At 34.8% G+C, this 19,436-nt stretch overlaps 1 protein-coding gene across 1 annotated transcript in view; it reads left to right on the forward strand.

The window, feature by feature from the left end:
• Positions 1 to 19,436, forward strand: part of Adamts19 (ADAM metallopeptidase with thrombospondin type 1 motif, 19) — a 247,398-nt gene that overhangs the window by 147,890 nt on the left and 80,072 nt on the right. Inside the window, exons 10-14 of the mRNA XM_013025479.1 lie at positions 3,145 to 3,246; positions 9,636 to 9,766; positions 10,608 to 10,780; positions 14,153 to 14,277; positions 18,431 to 18,551. Coding sequence (XP_012880933.1) covers positions 3,145 to 3,246; positions 9,636 to 9,766; positions 10,608 to 10,780; positions 14,153 to 14,277; positions 18,431 to 18,551 — 652 coding nt within the window. The remainder of the gene's footprint in view (positions 1 to 3,144; positions 3,247 to 9,635; positions 9,767 to 10,607; positions 10,781 to 14,152; positions 14,278 to 18,430; positions 18,552 to 19,436) is intronic.

Genomic DNA, 19,436 nt, shown 5'->3' on the forward strand with positions numbered 1-19,436 from the left:
TGGGGGGGAGGGGGGAGGCTGGGAAGGGATGGGAAGGGTAAACAAAGGAGGAGGCTGCAATGCTTGGTAAGAAATGTACGCATTATGCCGCCCATGTAATTGTAACCCCTCTGTACAGTATGTTCACAAATAAAATAAAATAAAATTAAAAAAAATTAAAAAAAATTTTAAATATTAAATCATATCACATATTCTTTATGGATACAAATGTCATAGAAGTTTAAGTTACTGAAAACTTTGATTACATTCATTAAATCCCTAATGTTAAAATATCTTTGTGTTCTGGGGAAAACAGCCACATGATCATGGTGCATTTTTTATGTTTTTTAGTAATCATCTGGCAAAAGTTGTATAGTATGTTCAAATTCAAGGGAATAAAATAGGGCAGACATCTATTCTTACTGTGTTTTAGAATTCCTTTTGGTATTAGTGTTACAATAATTTTAGAAATGTATCCATTGTTTTTTCTTTAAAGAACTTAGATGAGATATAATCATCTTGGGAAGATTAATTATGAGTTTTTAATATCAACTCATTACAGGACAACAACATGTAGTATGATGTAATTGGAAAGTAGGTTTTACAACAGTATTCCATAACTGAGCTATATTCATTATAAAATATGTTGTTATTGAAATTGTAGTTTGGGAGCTAATACATTGAAGAATAAGGGGTTGCATGTTCAGAGATTATTGCTTCCATGTGTATGTATCTGAAATTGCTATGGGACAAACTTTAGATTTTTTTAAGACTGATTCTTTATTGGGCACTCTAGATAGCCCTGGACCCAGGCTATAACCCAAGCTGACCTCCAAATCACTGTCCTCCTGCTTGAGCCTCCCATGTATTGGAATTCTAGACCTGTACCACCACACCCAGTTCAGAACATCTTAAAAGACTGAAAAATGGGTACAAGTTATTTTGGAGATAAACCATAGTATATTAGTACACAATTAAATTTCCATTCAATTATATAGTGTACTTTAGTAAGTTAGATATAAAAGTCTACTTGGGACAAATATCTAATATTTTGTGTTCTGAATGATTTTTTTCACTAAATGGGAGGAAAAACGAATAAGTATTATCTATATTATTTTATCAACTTGGTTTAAAATTATGAGTAGTTTATATCCATTGTGAAGTCCCATGCAAAATATTTTAAATTTGGAAATACTTTTCTTAATTGATGAAGTAAGTGGTTATGCAAAGCAAATGAAAAAAGAATATGTGAGTATTTTAAGCTTCTTATTCTACCCTACTCTTAGGAAGAGCATAGTATTACCTAGCTCTAGCTGAGACATTCCTCTCTTTAAAGGTAAAAAAGCCTATACTATTTCTTCTGCCGTGCTTTTGAGAGTTCAGTTTGAATTCCTTTACTTGAGTTGTTTTTTAGAAAAAGACAGTAATTTACTTAATACAAGTTCTGTAGACTCCAGAACCAAACATGTGCACAGTATCTCCTCTGAGTGCTTTAGTTTAGTTGGCTATTCTTATCTTGAAAAGCTACCAAATTTGCTTCCTATGCTCTCAGTATAAATAAGAATCTATAACAATACCTGCTGTTTTGGATAGCAGATAATGATAGAATAGCCCAGTTTAGACCACTACAGTGTTCAGAAAGCAAGTATTATTCTAAAATTACAATATAGAATACTAAATTTTTAGTTCTGTAAGCATTAGATAATTAATGAGCTTGACCGAAATAGTTATTTTATAAAACAACATATTTAATAGATCCTTCTGTATTGAAAATCTAGCATTAGACCCTGCAATATTAAAACATTCTTGAGAGAAAGCTCTTGAATTATATAAAATGTTTAGAAATTCAAATAGTCAAGTTAGAGATTGATATGTAAATACATCCACAAAAAGACTTGATTAACAAGTTGTTTCTGTTGAATTTCAAGAGCATAAAATATTGAAGGGGAGCAATATTATGTGGGCATTCTTTAAAATAATTCCCTGCATGAATTTCTGAGAAAAATGCAAATAAGAAGCACACAAGATAAATTATATCTTGAATATAATAAGGTGTATTTGTTTGAAGTATTTTGAAACAGGAAAAACATCTTTCACAGAAGATAGCATGGAGTAATTAATATATATTGCACTCATCATGGATGATAAATTTAAGAGTTTACGGGCCTGGTAGCTCATGCATATATTCCTTCCTTCTCAGGAGGCTGAAATCTGAGGATCACGATTCAAAGCTACCCTGGGCAGAAAAGTTCATGAGACTCTTATCTCCAATTAACCACCAGAAAGCTGAAAGTGGTCTGTGGCATTTGCCTTGAGCTGAAGAGCCCAGGGACAGCATCCAGGTCCTGGGTTCAAGGCTGCAACCACACATAAAAAAAAAAGAAAGACAAAACTTTACAAACTTTTAAATGGATATAAGTAGGAAGATAATACTTTAGCAGTTGTAGCATACTCAGTATTAGATTTGTAACATTCCTGTTTGAAATATTAATTTAAATATATTCTTCGTAATGTATTTAGTAGGTTATAAATTAGCTTGACTTTTGTTGTTATTTTTAGTCTGTTTTGAGTATATTTACCAGAGTAAACCTCCCAAAATAGCCCTTATATTTATCAAACTATTGTCAACAGCCTTCCTTTTTTCAGCAAATAGGAGAGTAGTCCTTCCTGTTTCTTTTTTTTCTTTTTTTCCTTTATCTTTTTATTTTTCTCTTTTTCCCTCTGTTCTTTTTTTTTGGGGGGGGGAGGGTGTTCATGGGGCTTGAACTCTGGGCTTGGGCATTGGGCCTGAGCTCCTTTTCTTGTTGAAGGCTAGCACTCTACCTCTTAAGCCACAGTGCCACTTCTGGCTTTTTCAGTGATTAATTGGAGATAAGAATCTCACAGATTTTCCTGTCCAGGCTGGCTTTGAACAGAGATCCTCAGATCTCAACCACCTGAGTAGCTAGGATTGCATTAAACCACCAGCTAAGATTTAATTTTATTAAGCAAAATTTCCATTTCTATGCATTACCCTTGTGTCAAGTATAAATAACCTATGCATTATGCTAGCTATTTTTTAAAATATTAACAGTGCCTATAATACATTTTTATACAAATACTATTGTTCTATCAAATATTTTTTACTTCAACTGACACTTGTAGCCCCTGTGCTCTTCTTTACAGAATGTGATTTGCATGGGGCTATGGTGCAGAGTAGAAGGTGAGAAAGAATGCAGGAGCAAACTTGATCCGCCCATGGATGGGACAGACTGTCTCCCCGGTAAGGTATGTCATTCCTGTTCCTTGAATTCACTTGTGTCATCTCTTGCCAGGATGGATACACAGGTATCCATCTTAACTTTGATGGAATAATTTGCCTCACACAAATGTGAGCATTTTGCCAATCTTTAGTTTTTTAAGTTTTATATTTTATCAACCTTATGGATGCTTCATTAATAGTGATATTTTATTGCTGTTAATTACAATACTGAATTAGATTTATGTAGCACTTTCACAAAAAATGAGTTTTTTGTTTTTATTATTTAAACAGAAGTAAAATAAGCACAATAATAGCATAATTATCAAAACTTCTGGAAGCAGTGAATCCTTTCAACTGTAAAATATTGTCTCTGTGCTATGTTGAAAAATGAACTTTACAATTTAGGCGGCGGGGAGGTGGCAGGGGTGTAGTAGTTGTGGCAATGGGAGGGAAGGAATGGGAGAGGAAAAAGGAAGAGGCAACAATGCTTGATAAGAAATGTACTCATTACCTTGCTCATGTAATTGTAACCCCTCTGTACAGTATTTTCACAATAAAAAAAACCTTATTAAAAAATATTGTCTCTGGAGCGCAACTGAGTACCTTTTATTTTTTCTGGTCAATATGAGCACTATAAATAGAATATTCAAATTGACATTTGGAGATTATCAAATGTTTGGCTAAGTAAATTAATTAAGCATGCTTTATAAGGGCTAAGGAATTTTTGAGTATATGTTTCAAGATCAAAATCATTGTTGCTGAAGCATAGTTTTCCATTCAGGAATATGAAGTATTTTGATCCCATGTGTACTTATGGTGAACTGAAAACAAAAATTAGGGGTCAATACGCCACATAATTTTTGAACTTGTGTAGGAAAACAATAATGTGGAATGCTTTTCTTTTTGTTCATTAATGCTAAGATTAGAAACCTGACTTTTGAAGGACATGATTGTTCATTATATTTAAAAACAAATGGCAGCATCCATACACAGATTTCCTGGGTGTGAGTTACTTAAAAAATTAACTTATGTGGAATATTTTAAAAACTCATCACTGCAAAAAAGATGAAAACCTATAGCTTATTTCCGGAAACTCTTCCTGAGTTAATACTTAAGCATATGCCTGAAGAACCACAGGTACCCTCATGTATACGCAAGGCTGACCATGTGAGCAGGCAACCAACAATGGTGAGAACTACAAAACAAAAAATATTAAGTAGAGAGAACTGAACCTAAGTTTGGAGGCTCACACTTAAAATCCTAGCTACTCAGGAGAGTGAGAATTAAGGATTTTGCTTCAAAGCCAGACAGGCAGGAAAGTCTGTGAGACCCTTAACTCCAGTTATCCACCAAAAACTCATAAGGAAAAGCATGGTTTATGTCTTAGAGTACTAATCAAAAAAAGTTCAGGGACAGTGCCCAGTTCCAGCACAAAAAAAGTGAGTTAGATAAGTACATATCAACATAAAAAATCCAGGAGACATGGAGGTTAATACAGGTATGTCAGAAAAAAAACTAATTCTTTATGTTATGCTATTTGAGACTTAAGGAAAGCAGAGGTTACAAACAGATGTGAATACACATTTGTAATTTTAGACTCATAAAATTTAGTTTGAAAATATAAATTACAAACTAATCAGCAGTTAACCTTTGGGAAAGAAAGTGGCATTCAATGGGAGTAAGCCAAAGAGCAGTGAGAGTGACTACAACTTTTATCTATATCATCCTTGAATTCTTTATATAAGCAAATTAGCCATTTATTATTTCTGTAATTTTACCAATTAACAAAAGGGAAATAGTATATACCTTGTATAAATGTAAACTCTTTTTTTGCCAAGGATAGAAATATTTTAGCACTAGATATGATCAATAAGAAAATAGTTCCTTAAAGGAAACTTAAGTAGTCAGAATTTTAGTCTGCCTCATTTTTTACCAGGCAATACTATGAATAACATTGTTGAGTAATAAAACCCTGCCATGGCAATAATTTCCACCATCCCTGCATCTCTAAAGCAGTAATACATAGACATGACTAACCATTCAGCTTTGAGTCTTTAAGAATTACATAGCCATTCATCTCATTTACTTCTTTTTTTTAACATCTCTTTTTATAATCTATGATCCTAAATCTTTTTGTATTGTGACTTTTTTCATGATTTTGAGAATTTTTTTTATGTTTTGGAAGTACTCTGATTTGAACTCAGGGATGCCACTTGCTGTGCAACCACTTTATTTCTTGAGTTATGTTTACAGCACTTTTTGCCCCAGTTAATTTTGAGAAAGTTCCTCACTTTTTCCCTGGGCCAGCTTCCTGCTATATTTGGGATGAAGGGCACATACCATTATGCCCATCTATTTGTTGACATAAGATCTTGCAAACTCTTTGCCTTGCCTAGCCTCAAACCTCCATCTTCCCAATATTTACCTGCTAAGTAAATGAGATCCAGGAATGATCCTTTGGCACCTGGCTGAAATATTCTTGAGATCTCTAAATTAAACACTCCTTCAGCAACTGAAACTGTAATTGGTCATCAAAGTATATTTTATTTCCATAATCACATGCTTAGTGAATTGAAATAACTGACTGACTTAGTCTCTTAGACAATGTATGTTTTTTTCTGGTTCTGTTTCTTCTGTTCTAGTTGTTATAGAAACAATCATATAAATAGTGTAGGATGGTGGTAAAATATTGGAATGCTGGCAACCTCACACAAAACACTTCGAGCTCTGTGTAATGCAAACTCACAAAAAATTATACATACTAAGCACTTATAACACTAATGATGTCAACTGTACTGCATAAATTTAGTTCTCTAAGTGAATTTAAGTCTGAGAACCTATCTACAGAATTCGGTGATTCAAAAGGACATAGAAAGCCAGGCACTGATGACTCATGTTTGTAATCCTACCTATTCAGAAGGCTCGAACTGAAAACCTCAGTTGGAAGCCAGCCCTGGCAGGCAAAGCCACATGAGACTTTTATCTCTACCTAACCAGCAAAAAGCTGAAACTGGAGGCATGACTCAAGTGGCAGAGCACCAGCATGAGCCACATGAAAGCTCACAGCCCTGAATTCAAGCCTCCATGCCTACACACACACACACACACACACACACACACACACACACACACACACACACACAAAATGAGATGATTAATATTCCATTTTAGACAGCATTTCCAAAGAAACAGATTTTTCTCTTTTGTTTAGCTGTTATCTTTGTACAATTTCATCTTAGCATATATTTACAATTTATATTTATCAGATTAGAGTTGATAAATGTGATTAAAATCTAATAAATGTATAAATATATTTATATGTATATGACTATATGCATATGTGTTCTATTATGTACATGTATCACTATGTGAGTATATGCATATGAACATTTATTTTATATGCATATGTGTATTACTGTGTTGTCTCAAATAGGGAGAAGGAAAGGTAATTATAAGTTTACTAGGACTGTAAATTTATGTGAAGAGTTTTATGTAGTACAGTTTAGTTGTTTACTTTTCAAAGTTGAGATCCCTAAATTTGCAATTATCATTTTTTGTTGGAAATAAATGAGACTGTAACATCCTCATGACCTTCACATGCATATATAACGAGCCTTGGGCTTTCTTTCTTTTCTTTGCCCTCTTCCATAGTATGTCCAGATTTGGACCAGGATACTTTGACATACTCATGACTTCTAATCACACGTTCTCATGGACTTCTTGCACATGGAAAGTTCAAACCATAGTACATTCAGATTTTTAAACCATGTCTTGTCCCAGAAATTGTCAATATTATATATTCCTTTAGAACTTTCATCAATCAGGATCATATACCAGAAAAATTCTGGGTTTTGAAACCTGTGTGCTATACAGGCTGAAAAGTACAAACATATAATATATGGCACTCGCAATTTTATGGGAATCATCATTAGGATCATTTTATATATGAATCCAACAAACTGTACTGTATAACTGTGTACTGGGGGCACATTCCTGCTAGCTCCTCAGGGTGCTAAGACCAGGGGAATTGCCATTTGAGGCCAACCTAAGGAAAAGCCTCTAGAAAATATGTGTTCACGGTCTAATTAAAAACAACCAGTGAGCACTTTCCTTATATTTAGCAAGCATCATCTAAAAGGCACAAAAGTTAGTTCCTCTAGTTCCATGCGGAGCTCTGATTCTCTGAAATGTGAGAAACCTCAGGTGTTTTGCAGTCCCTTATCGAAACTCCACAGATTTGTATATCCACATAGGCTTGTATGTCAGTTTCCAGATTTCTTCACCTGCCAGATGTGATGTAGTTCAAGTTATGTGCAAGTCTAGATCCAACTCCTTCTCTAAATAATCTCAGTTTGTTATGAACTCTGGCTCAGCCTTTTACTGCCAGACTGCTGCTAAATGGACAGTATACACCCAATGGGGACAGGGAAACCTTAAATAGGCCAGCACATTGCAAATGAACTGAAGTTTGACACCTTGTACATTAGCATTCTTGCCAATAACTGACAATGTTAAGCTCTTAAAACCAGTAAGTGGTGCAGAAGTTTTCTCTCTGTTTTCCTTCTTTTCCAATTTTTACTCCTCCTCTTCCTACCAAATCCCCAATTGTTTAAAGAACACCCTAGCTCAATGATAAGAACTGCACGGTTAAATTTAAAACTTCTTAAATTTGAAAGAGATTGAATTTGAGTTCTGACATTATTAGAAAAATCTACAAAGACGAGTTATTTTATCACAGATTGAAACATTTACTGAGTTAAACTAAAAGTAATAGCATCATCTTCTAAATATTCTCTTATAAAACATAAAACATGCACTTAAAATAAATTTAAGTCAAGGCAGATCAAGAAATATCCGAATGGTGGGGCGCTGGTAACTCACACCTGTAATTCTACCTACTCAGGAGACTTAAGATTGGTGGATTGTGGTTCAACGCCAGTCCAGGCAGGAAAGTCTATGAGACCCTTATCTGTAATTATGAAAAGGAAAGGAAAGGAAAAGGGAAAAGGAAAAGGAAAAAGAGCCAAAAGTGGAGCTGTGGCTCAAACAGTATAGTACAAGCCTTAAGTTCAAGCCTCAGGCCCAGCATGAAAAGAAAAAAGAAATAGAAATATCAGAGTTAACAGAATTTTGGTCAGATTTCTGGAAACTATCATTGGTAACATTAATGATATGTATTTATTAATGTACTGTACTTCATTTCCATTATATGTTATCCACGCACTTAATATTTCATTCAATCCCTGATTAAAGCCTAGGTAACAAGGTAATTAGGTAAATAGTCACACTTTGAAAAGAAATGAAATTCTGAACAGTAATTTCTTTAAAACAACTTGCTCAACAATTTTATTTTATGATCAGTAAACTAAATGTCCCTGATCTTTTCTTATTATTCTCAATATGATTTTGTTAGTGTTTCTAACATGTTTGCTGGGACCATTATCAGTTTGATTTTTCTGAATTAGAAAAAAAAGAAAGTTTTCAGAAGAAAAACTTTGTTTACATATTTATGTTTGAAATATAACAGTAAGTCTTCCAGAAGAAAAGAAAGCATAAAGTCCTAAAAATGAAATCATATGTTGCATGCAAGGAAACAAAATACATTACTGACATTGTTAATAAAAATGGTTAAATTTGTATAAATGGCTGCTTTAACCTAGTTTCAGAAATACATTTATTGATGATTTTCCCATCTGTATACATGACTATGCTTCTTGTATCTGTTTCAAATTCTGTTTCTCAGAATGTCTTAGCTTTTCTTTTCTGGTTTTGCAACTTTGGATTCTCTGTCCATTACCTTCACCCTAACTCTATCACAGGTATTAAGTTCTCAGTGTGACAGTACTACTGCACTGTATGTACTGCTGGGTACTGCTCTCAAGATGTGAGAACTTTGAGAATTTGATCATTATACTACTATGACAAAAATGTGTGCCAAGTTACTCTTTAACAAAAATATTGTTGATGGGGCTGAAAAGGTGGTTTAGTGCCTAGCATGTATGAAGCCCGGGGTTTGATTCCTCAGTGCCACATAAACAGAAAAGGCCAGAAGTGGTGTTGTGTCTTAAGTGGTAAAGTGATAGCCCTGAGCAAAAGAAGCTCAGGGACAGTACCCAGGCTCTGAGTTCAAGCCCTAGGACTGTCTCCCCCACCCCCCTCTCTCTATATATATAATATATTAAAGGGGATGTACAGAGGGGTGCAGTTGCATAAATCAGGTAAAGAGTATATTTCTCTGTCAACGATATCACCCCTTCCCTCACTCTCAGTACTTATTATTATCTTTTGCAATTTCTTGTATTTTGAGCCATAGTAGAACTAGTTTACCTACCTTAATTCCAGTGACTGTATAGGCCAGTGAATGACTTTGCCTTGTACCTTGATTTGTTCACCTAAGACATAACTTTTGGAATAGTGGTGTAAGGCTGGAGAGTGTACCAGTAGGACCCCAGCACCTGAGCACCGGGCTGGAGAATGGAGCATGTGGAGTTCCTGCAGCCGAACCTGCAGCTCTGGGACCAGCAGTCGAGAACGCAGATGTCCTGGGTAACTCGCAATTCCTAAATTAGGAGAGGGAACTTTTCTTCAATTTGGAAATGCAAAGATTTACCCATAATCTATGTTGTAAAGCCAGAGAAATTCTTTAATTTCTACTCCACTTTGGTAAACTAAAAACTTCTTTGAATTATTTATTTATTTATTTTATATACACATTCCCTTTTATATGAAAATACAGGCCAGAATAAAATGAGGGAAACGACAAAAGTTTTTTTTTTAATGAATCCAGTAAAATGTATTTAAGCATAAAATATGTATTAGAAAGTGTGTCATTATTTAAAAGAACTGTGAGAAAAGTACAAATTAGGTAGTACCTTAGAAAAATAGAGACAGAACGAAGTGATGATAAGAAGCTGAAAGGAAAAACAATATCTCATGGAGCCATGCAAAGTTTATTGTACAATTTGTTTGTTCACTGCCAATGAGCCTAGAGAGACCAGTGTGAAAAGGTGATTTCAGCTCCTTTGCTCTGACTGCCAGTGAGGACCCTGTGGCACCATTCAGTCACAGCAGTGTCAAAGATTATGAGTTTATTTGAAAACATACCAACAATTCTAAGGACTAAACTTCCCCATGGGAACCAGCCTCTTTCTCTTCCTCCCTTGGTTCATTTTCATGACAAGTTGTTTTCTATTCTTCATATAGTTTAGAAGATAATTAAAGTTGAAAAACATATATTGCTTAGAAGAAATAAACATATGAATATCCTAGCTATTGTTTAAAATATTCATCTCAGAAAAGTAGATATTTTATCAATATAATGGTTTTTGATCTTTAAATTTTTTATAATAAAAATATAAAAATGATTATTCATACTGTTTTTTTCTAGGCTAAGTTCTGAAGCAAGGGATTGTAATGGTCCCAGAAAACAATACAGAGTATGTGAGAATCCACCTTGTCCTGCAGGTTTGCCTGGGTTCAGAGACTGGCAATGTCAGACCTATAATTTTAAAACTTCACACCCAAAGCAGGTCCTTCCATGGCAAGCTGTCATGGACGAAGGTAAGACTGCAAGGGCACCACCATCTCAGTTGAGTCGAGTTCTAATCTTCCCAGGTGCTTTTTTGAAACAGCAGTAGCACTTTTATTTTTTTTAAAGAATATCTTCTAGATATTTGTGAATTTTATTTTTTTCTTTCTTTCCTGATACATGACAAACACAAGAAATAACAAAATATAGTTTTAAAATATAATGAGATATTACTACATACCTGTTAGAAACGCCAAATGCTAATGAAGATGACACAAACAATGCATATCTCAGACACTGTGGGTGAAAATACAAAATGGTGCAAATGGTGTTTGCTCATTAGTTTTTTGTTTTTTTTGTTTTTTTTTTTGTTTTTTTTTTTCGGTCATGGGGCTTGAACTCTGGGCCTGGGCGCTGTCCCTTAGCTCTTCAGCTCAAAGCTAGCACTCGACTTACTTGAGCTACAGTTCCACTTCCGATTTTCTGGTGGTTTATTGGAGATAAGAGTTTTATGGCCTTCTCTGCCCAAGCTGGCTTTGAACCGCGATCCTCAGATCTCAGCCTCCTGAATAACTAGGATTACAGACATGAGCCACCGGCTCCAGGTTGCTCGTTACTTTTGAGACAGAGTCTCCATCCCATCTGGCCATGTACACAACCACAATCTGTCTATTTCCAGTCACGGCTTGCATTGCAAGCATGTGCCACAATGTCCAGGTTACTTTCACTGAGATGGAATTTTGTCTGTTTTTCTCCCCTGACTGTCCTGGAGCAGTCTTCCCAATCTGAGCCTCCCAAATTGCTAGGATTACAGATGTAAGCCACTAATGCCTGTATTTTATAATTTTATTTTGATAAATAAAATTGTGCTCGCTAGGCAAGTACTGTACTTCTTGAGGCATGTCCAAGTGGGATCAATCTTTTTTTATTTTTTAGGTTGGACAGATGAATACGATCATGTTGTATTTGCCTTTCTGTGGCTGGCATTTTTCACCTAACATAGTAATATGAGCTCTATTCATGGTCACAAATGAAAAGATTCCAATCTTTTTTCAGGACTGACTAGTATTAAATTGTGGTAACATACCACATTTCCTTTATCCATTTATCAGTTGCTCTGTTAGGCTATTTCAATTTCTAGTTCATTATAAATGGTGTTACAATGAACACTGAAATGTGGATACTAATTTCAAATGTTTTGAAGATATTAGTAGTGTGGTTACCAGATTGTATGGCAGTTCTATTTTAATTTGTTGATGGACTTTAATCATATCTTCAGTGATAGCTGTTCTACCTTACATACATCAGCAGTGTGCAAAGGTATCTTTCCTCTTCAGTATTATTAACACTTGCTCTTTTTTTTTTCTTTATCAGGACTGTAGCTTGAACTCTTGAACTTAGAGCCTGGGTACTGTACCTGAGTGCTCTATTACTTGAGCCACAGCTTTACTTCTGGCTGTTGGGTGGTTAATTGGAGACAAGAGTCTCAAGGACTTTTCTGCCCAGGCTAACTTTGAACCATGATCCTCAGATCTCAGCCTCCTGAGTAGCTAAGATGACAGGCGTGAGCCACCAGAACCCAGCAGCACTCGTTTTCTTGAGTATTTTTGTAAAAACCTTTCTCACTGGTACAAGGTGATATTTAATTTTAGTTTTTATTTGTATTCAACAGCTAAGATTTGATAATTTTGCCAAAACGACCAGCTGAGTATTTCATTCTTTGTAGTCTTCATACATTATAGTGCTTTAAGAGAAAATGTTCTATACAATCTTTTAAAAAATTCTAAAGTCTTAACAGCATGTGGCATTTTAAAATACAAATGGCTACATATTTTATTCTTATATGTCATATAAAGCTATGACTAGTAGGATGTAAAATGGATATTATTTTAGTAGTGAACATTCATTTTTAAAGAAAATAAATGTATGGCTTTAACATTCAGATATTTAACAATCTCAGTGTGCTAAGATTTGCCTGTATCCCTCTATAACACATATTTTGGAAAGGGTTGATCTCTTAAATCAAGATAGAAGCTGCCTGCCAAGTAATGGCATGTTACACGGATCACTACAATGTCACCCTCTCCAAGGGTATACTTCAGGAAGGAAGATTGGCATCAAGTATTTATGTCATCTGTAAAATTAAATTAAGCAGAATGTATTGACAATATGATATAAAAAGATTTTAAAATTTTTTATCTGAATTCTTGTTTGGAATATGAGTGGATTTTCTAAGAGCCTGACTTCTTTCTACATTACTTATATATTTGGTTTGCTCCTGTTTTCAATGAAAATTCCAGAAAAAGTAGTATATAAGCCACAGTGAAAGTGTTGCAATTATAGCCACTGTTTTTAAGTCCAAAGATATGACATAGTAGGCAGTCACTGAATAAACATGACCTACTTTGAGGTGTGAGAACACACTGAAATGTTTTATTGCAGCTTATAATGTTTTCTTAAAGGAAAATTTCAAATCCATGCACATTAGAGGCCTTCTTCCAGCTTCTCAAGATTGTTGAGAGCAGTATTCAGAAACCACATGTGAAGTGTTTCAAATGTCCAATTCTGACTTCTCTTTGCAAAGTGATTCCCTGTTTCATATCCCTAGATAATATTTAGTATTTTTAGAATCCTTTTAGTATACATGGAGCTTTACTGAGGACGTAAGAAAAGGTTGATGTGAGAGACTGTAACTATTCTCCATTCTACTATTTATAAAAGTTTCATAAACAGTAAAGGGCCTGACTACTATCAAGACAATAGAATAGTAATACAGCATGAAAATTGTTCTGAAGTTTCAGATTTGGATATTCATATTACTAGTGTTAAGAAACACTTAAGCTCCTTTAAGCTCCTTTATAGAAAGCTTCAAAGTACAACTCCTTGAACATGTTTTGCCTTGCTGGACACCAGTGGCTCATGCCTATTATCCTAGCTATTCAGAAGGCTGAGATCTGAGGATCCCAGTTCATAGCCAGCTTGGGAAGACAAATATGAGAGGCTCTTATCTCCAATTAACCAGAACAAATCTGGAAATAGTAGTGTGGCTTAAGTGGTAGAACACCAGCCTTGATCAAAGAAACCAAGTGAAAGCACAAGGTCCAAAGTTCAACACTCAGTACTGTTATAAAAAATATTAATAAAATAGTAAAACAAAACATTTTGACCCTCCTCAGGTTTCACTCATCCTGCCTCACAGCTAGCTCCTCAAGAATTCTTCACCCTGAAATAATAATTGTCTTCTGCCTAGATAGCATAGTCACTGAAGTAAAATTGTTCCACCAAAAAGTTGAAAATGTAGCTGTGCTAAAGGACAGTGCCCAGGCCCTGAGATCAACCCCAAGTACTGGCACAATTATGTATAAATGGGGTCTTATTTTCTTATTTCTTTATTCTTGATGTAGAAAAACCATGTGCCTTGTTTTGTTCTGTTGGAAAGGAACAGCCTGTTCTCCTATCAGAAAAAGTGATGGATGGAACTTCTTGTGGATACCTGGGATTAGATATATGTGCAAATGGCAGGTGCCAGGTAAGATATTTCAAAAGGAAGTATCTCATGTACAGAGAAGATACTGAGACTATTGAAAAGCTTTGTAGTATGGTTGAAAGATTTAGATTAAGGTTCAAAAGGTGTATTTGTGGTCCTTAATTGACCTTGAGCTAATCTGATCTATTTTGAAACTCCATTTCTTCACTTGTATGACAAATGTTTTGAGCTAAGTAACTCAGAAAATCCATCCATAATTGAGATAATCAGAGATTTTGATTGTTTATCACCAATGTAAAGTTGTAACACCTTTATGTCAAAACATTTCAAACCCAAAACTTAGACACTCTAGGTTCTCAAGTGAAGCATGACACTATAGAAGCAGTCTTATTAATCATATTGAACTATTTATCAACACACATAAATCAACTGACTTAAATGCATGATCAGTTTCTTATAACACTGAAATGTTTCACTTGCTTTTCTCTTAATTTCTGAGTATGTTTTATTTTATTTTCTCTTTTTAATTTCTGAGTATGAGGTGCTCTTCCTTATCTATCTTTAGAAAAATAGATAATTTGTTAAAGTGAGTATGAAGAGCAGAGGGGAAATGTTCTAAGAATTTGCTCATCATATTTGAGATGCTGTATTGGGTTGGCTTCTTCCACAGTTGTATATACAAGAAGTTTAACTCAGGGCATGTTCTGCAGCTTGTCTATACATTTTTTTGGGGGGAAGGGAAGGAAAAAAACAAAATGCTTAAATAGGGACACAGGTTGACCCATTGTAACAATGAGATGTGCAAGATACTATGTTGAAAATGCACTTTACAACTTCAGCTGTGGGGAGTGAGGGAGGAATTGGGGAGGTGGGGAGGGAAGGGATGATAGGGGAAAAACAAAGAGGGGATAGGTAACAATGCTAGATGGGAAATGTGCTCATTACCTTACTCATGTAACTGTCACCCCTCTATACAGTATCTTATGCTTGTTCACAGCTGGTGCTCTACCACTTGAGCCATACTTGCAGTCCAGGTATTTTTGTTGAGTAATAGGAGATAGAGTTTTTGCCTGGACGGGCTTTGAATCAAGATCGTCAGATTTCAACATCTTCAGTAGCTATGATTAGAGGCATGATCCTCAACACCCAGCATAAATTGAGACCTTTTAGCCCTCATATTTACTAGTGTTTTGATACCAATTTCCTCAGGAAAGGGATATGGATAAGTTCTGACATACCTTCCAGAAGATAGAGAGAAATAAATCTATTAGTAGTGAAAGAATCAGCAGAGAGGAACAGCAGTGAATTCATGACAGCCATCAGGAAATTCTATTCTTAGTCAAGTCACTCTATAATATATATAGGTGAATCAACTAATCTGTAAAATGGTGTTGTTAGATCAATAGTAATTAATGTATACTATATAATCCCTTGAGAAGTGGACAGAAATTTTCCCCTATGAGAAATACACATATAAAAACACATGTGTGCCAAAATTTGAAATGAAGTGCAAACTACAGATAGATAAGCAACCAGAAAGCCATAAGTATTCTGGATCATTTGGAATATCATGTAACTTAAATACTTTCATAGCTCCAATATTCTCGATATTTGCTAGCTTGCTAATAAAATTTTAAAGCTTTGAATCATGCAGTGCCAATAGCATAAGAAATGGTATTATGATTATATATTAATTTCCTTTATTTTTTAGCAGATTAGGGCAGTCACTTGAAATGTAATTTTTAGTTACCTATGTCATAAAAATTAAAAAACCATAGATATTTAGCCTATGTATAATTCATTTTACTATAGTATAGTATATTTTACTATCTTTAATCATACACAAATCTCACAGACTAGTATATATCTAAAATGAATGTATTTTTCCAAAAATGATTTAAATTGTGAATACCAAATGTAATACCTTAAGCTGTTATGATTTTCACATATATTTGTGCTGTATAAGCTAGATTGTTTACAGGTTTCCTGATGAGGCATTAAAATCGTAGCAACAACAAATCTGTATGCAGTCTTTCCTGACACTTGAGATTATAGATTAGAGTTCTCTCAAATGGATTGTGACTTTTCTTAAGACTATAACTTTGTAACTGAAATGCTTCATTTAACATAATTAAAAGCATTGTTTTCTTTTTATCACAAAATGTAGAACACCAAACCTAAATATAGAACTGTAAACTTGGAGAATGAAGAGAGTTGAGAACAGCTTTCTGAGGATGTCTGTTTGGCTCTGAATTTTCTGTTCCTAAAAGTGTAAGGAGGGCATTTCTGGTATGCCAGAACTGTTTCAGTCACTGGCCATTTGTGTAATGGCATTGGCTTTTCTAACTCTTTCATCCTCACAGTTTGGATTTATGTAAGAAAATTTGGGTGATATGGAAAACTAGAACTACCAATAAAAATATACAACCCTCAATTCTAAAATATGTGAACTACAGTATGTTGTCTAACTCTTTTGCTTTAGGTTCACAGATAATATCTGGTTATGATTATCATAGTTACAGAGTTGGGGGAAGAACTTAAGAAACTAACCACTATATTTCTGTAACTACTTTCCAAAAAGTAAGTTGCATTTAGTTTAGTTAGATTTACTTTAATCTCTAGTAACACTACCAATAAAAGACAAAGAAAACACATTTAAAGGTCTAAGGTCCTTTTTCACATATGGAGAAATGTTTCTACTTCATGTTAAACTCTTAAAGTTTTACATGATTCCAATTTAGTGTTCACTTCATTTTAACATGTCCTGTGTTGCCTTATTTTTTTTTATCCAAAGATAAACTGGGACTGTCTGATCATTCTTCTATCACTTCCCTATCCCTGTATCAGTATAGACATTTTTGCATAAAGGAAGGGGTGCTGTAATGTGGAGGTGTCATGTGATTCTCACTTTCTCAGAATGGCCATCCTACTGCTGTACTTTATTTGCATACCTAACCACACCACCACCACCACTAGTATTTGTTTCTGATTTACTTAACACTTAGGAGTTAGAATAATTGGAACTTATCATAAATGAATATTAAGCTCTCTAAATCTTTTTGTTTGCTTAGAACCATTCGTATTCCTTCCGGTTATTTCTGACAGATCAATATAAATAATTTATTCTATGTGTATATGCAACTTGGATAAAACAATCATAGTATCTAAATGAATATCAGTGGATGGCAAAAATATATACTAAAGAAGAATAAGTGCATTCAGCCTTAAAAGATTCCTAGTGACTGACTGAAATCTTCTGGCAGCATATACAAATTAACTCCTTTGCTCGGCATAATGATTCATGCCTATAATCCTAGCTACTCAGGAGGCTGAGATGTGGAGGCTTGAAACTAGCCCTGGCAGAAAAGTCCATGAGACTCATCTCCACTTAACTGCCAAAAAGTTGGAAGTGGAGCGGCCATTCAAGTGATATAATTTCAAAAAAAACCCTAAGGGACAACACCCAGACTCTGAGTTCAAGCACCAGTTCCTGCACTAATGAGAGGGAGAGAGAGAGAGAGGAGAAAGAAATAGAGAAAAATAGAGAAGAAAAATTACAGAAAAAAGAAAGAAAGTAAAGAGAGAAAGGGGAAGGAAAGAAAGGAGGAAGAAAGGAAGGAATGAGAGGGAGGATGGGCGGAAAGGAAAGGAAAGACAGAATGAAAAAGAAAGAGAAAAAGTGAACTCCTCAACTATTTTATATTCATTTATTTATATTCCTTGTTTGGTGAAGAACTCTTAAATTTGTGTTGGATACCAAAGAAGGTGGAATGAAAAAGTTTGTTTGTAGTAGAGTTCAGTTAATATTTAATACTTGGCACTAGATTTACAATCTCTTCACACATAAAGCCACTTACATGGTGCCCTCTAGAATATAATTAAGCCAATTATGTTATATTAGCTATAAAATTGCTATTCTTTAGGATTTAGTACATTTCTTTTTTCTTGATACTATTTTTCTCCCAATTACTTTAGGTTATCATTTAGTGCTTACTTTAAGCATTACTTTTGTCACTAACCTGTAGTTTGTTCATTTTGTGTATTCTAATGTCTGAAGGAATTTGCCCCATAGAACCCAGCACATTTGCTTACCTATAAAATATGTCTGGTTTGTGGACATTAGGTCAATATGAAATTAGTAGTTACAAAAACAAAAGAGTATTTTGATTTACAATTTCCATTTTTTTTCCTACAGAAAGTTGGTTGTGATGGATTATTAGGGTCCCTGGCAAGGGAGGACCACTGTGGAGTATGCAATGGTGATGGAAAGTCTTGCAGGATTATTAAAGGGGATTTTAATCACACCAGAGGAGCAGGTAATTATTCTTTGTTTTTCATAATTAATGACCCCTATTGTCTTTGGAGGACAAGGAATACAATGAAATTGACTTGGAGATCACTCATGCTTTGTTGAGGACATTTTTAGTGGGTATTGAATGATTTACAAACAATCTATGGGACTGAAGACAGAAATATGAAGTCATCTGTTCTGCATTTAGTAAGTTAGAGTGCCACGGGAATACTCTTAATTTGCATTGGCTCATATTAGCAGGTTTTGAAAGACCTTGTCCTCTAATGCAAAGCATGTCATTTTTTTCTTCTTTCCTTTTTTTGTGTGTAAGCTGGTCCTGGGGATTGAACTCAGGGCCTGGACACTATCGCTGAGCTTCTTTTTTCTGCCCAAGTTAACACTTTATCACTTGAGCTACAACTTCTGGCTTTTGGGTGGTTAAATGGAGATTAGTGTCTCACAAACTTTCCTGGCTGGGCTAGCTTTAAATGATGACCCTCAGATCACAGCTTCCTGAGTTGTAAGGATTCCAAATGTAAGCCACCAGTGCTTGGCTCCATTTTCTTTTTTCCATTTTTCTTTCTTTTGACACATTTTTAAATATTTTTTTATTATAAAGATACTATACAGAGAGGTTACAGCTACATGAGCAAGGTAATGAGTCCATTTCCTATGGAGCATTGTTATACCCTCCTTTATTTTTCCCCTACAATCCCTTTCCTCCCCACCTCCCCAACTCCTTCCTCCCCTCTCCTACCCGCCCACGCTGCAAAGTTGTAAAGTTTTTCAACATACTGTCTTGTACATCTCATTGTTACAATGGATCATCCTGTATCCTTATTTCAGCATTTTGTTATTTCCCTTCCCCTCCTCAAATTAGAAAAATGTATATACAAGAATCAGGACACCA

This window comes from Dipodomys ordii, unplaced genomic scaffold (genome assembly GCF_000151885.1).
Source record: "Dipodomys ordii isolate 6190 unplaced genomic scaffold, Dord_2.0 Scaffold85, whole genome shotgun sequence".
Taxonomy (NCBI): domain Eukaryota; kingdom Metazoa; phylum Chordata; class Mammalia; order Rodentia; family Heteromyidae; genus Dipodomys; species Dipodomys ordii.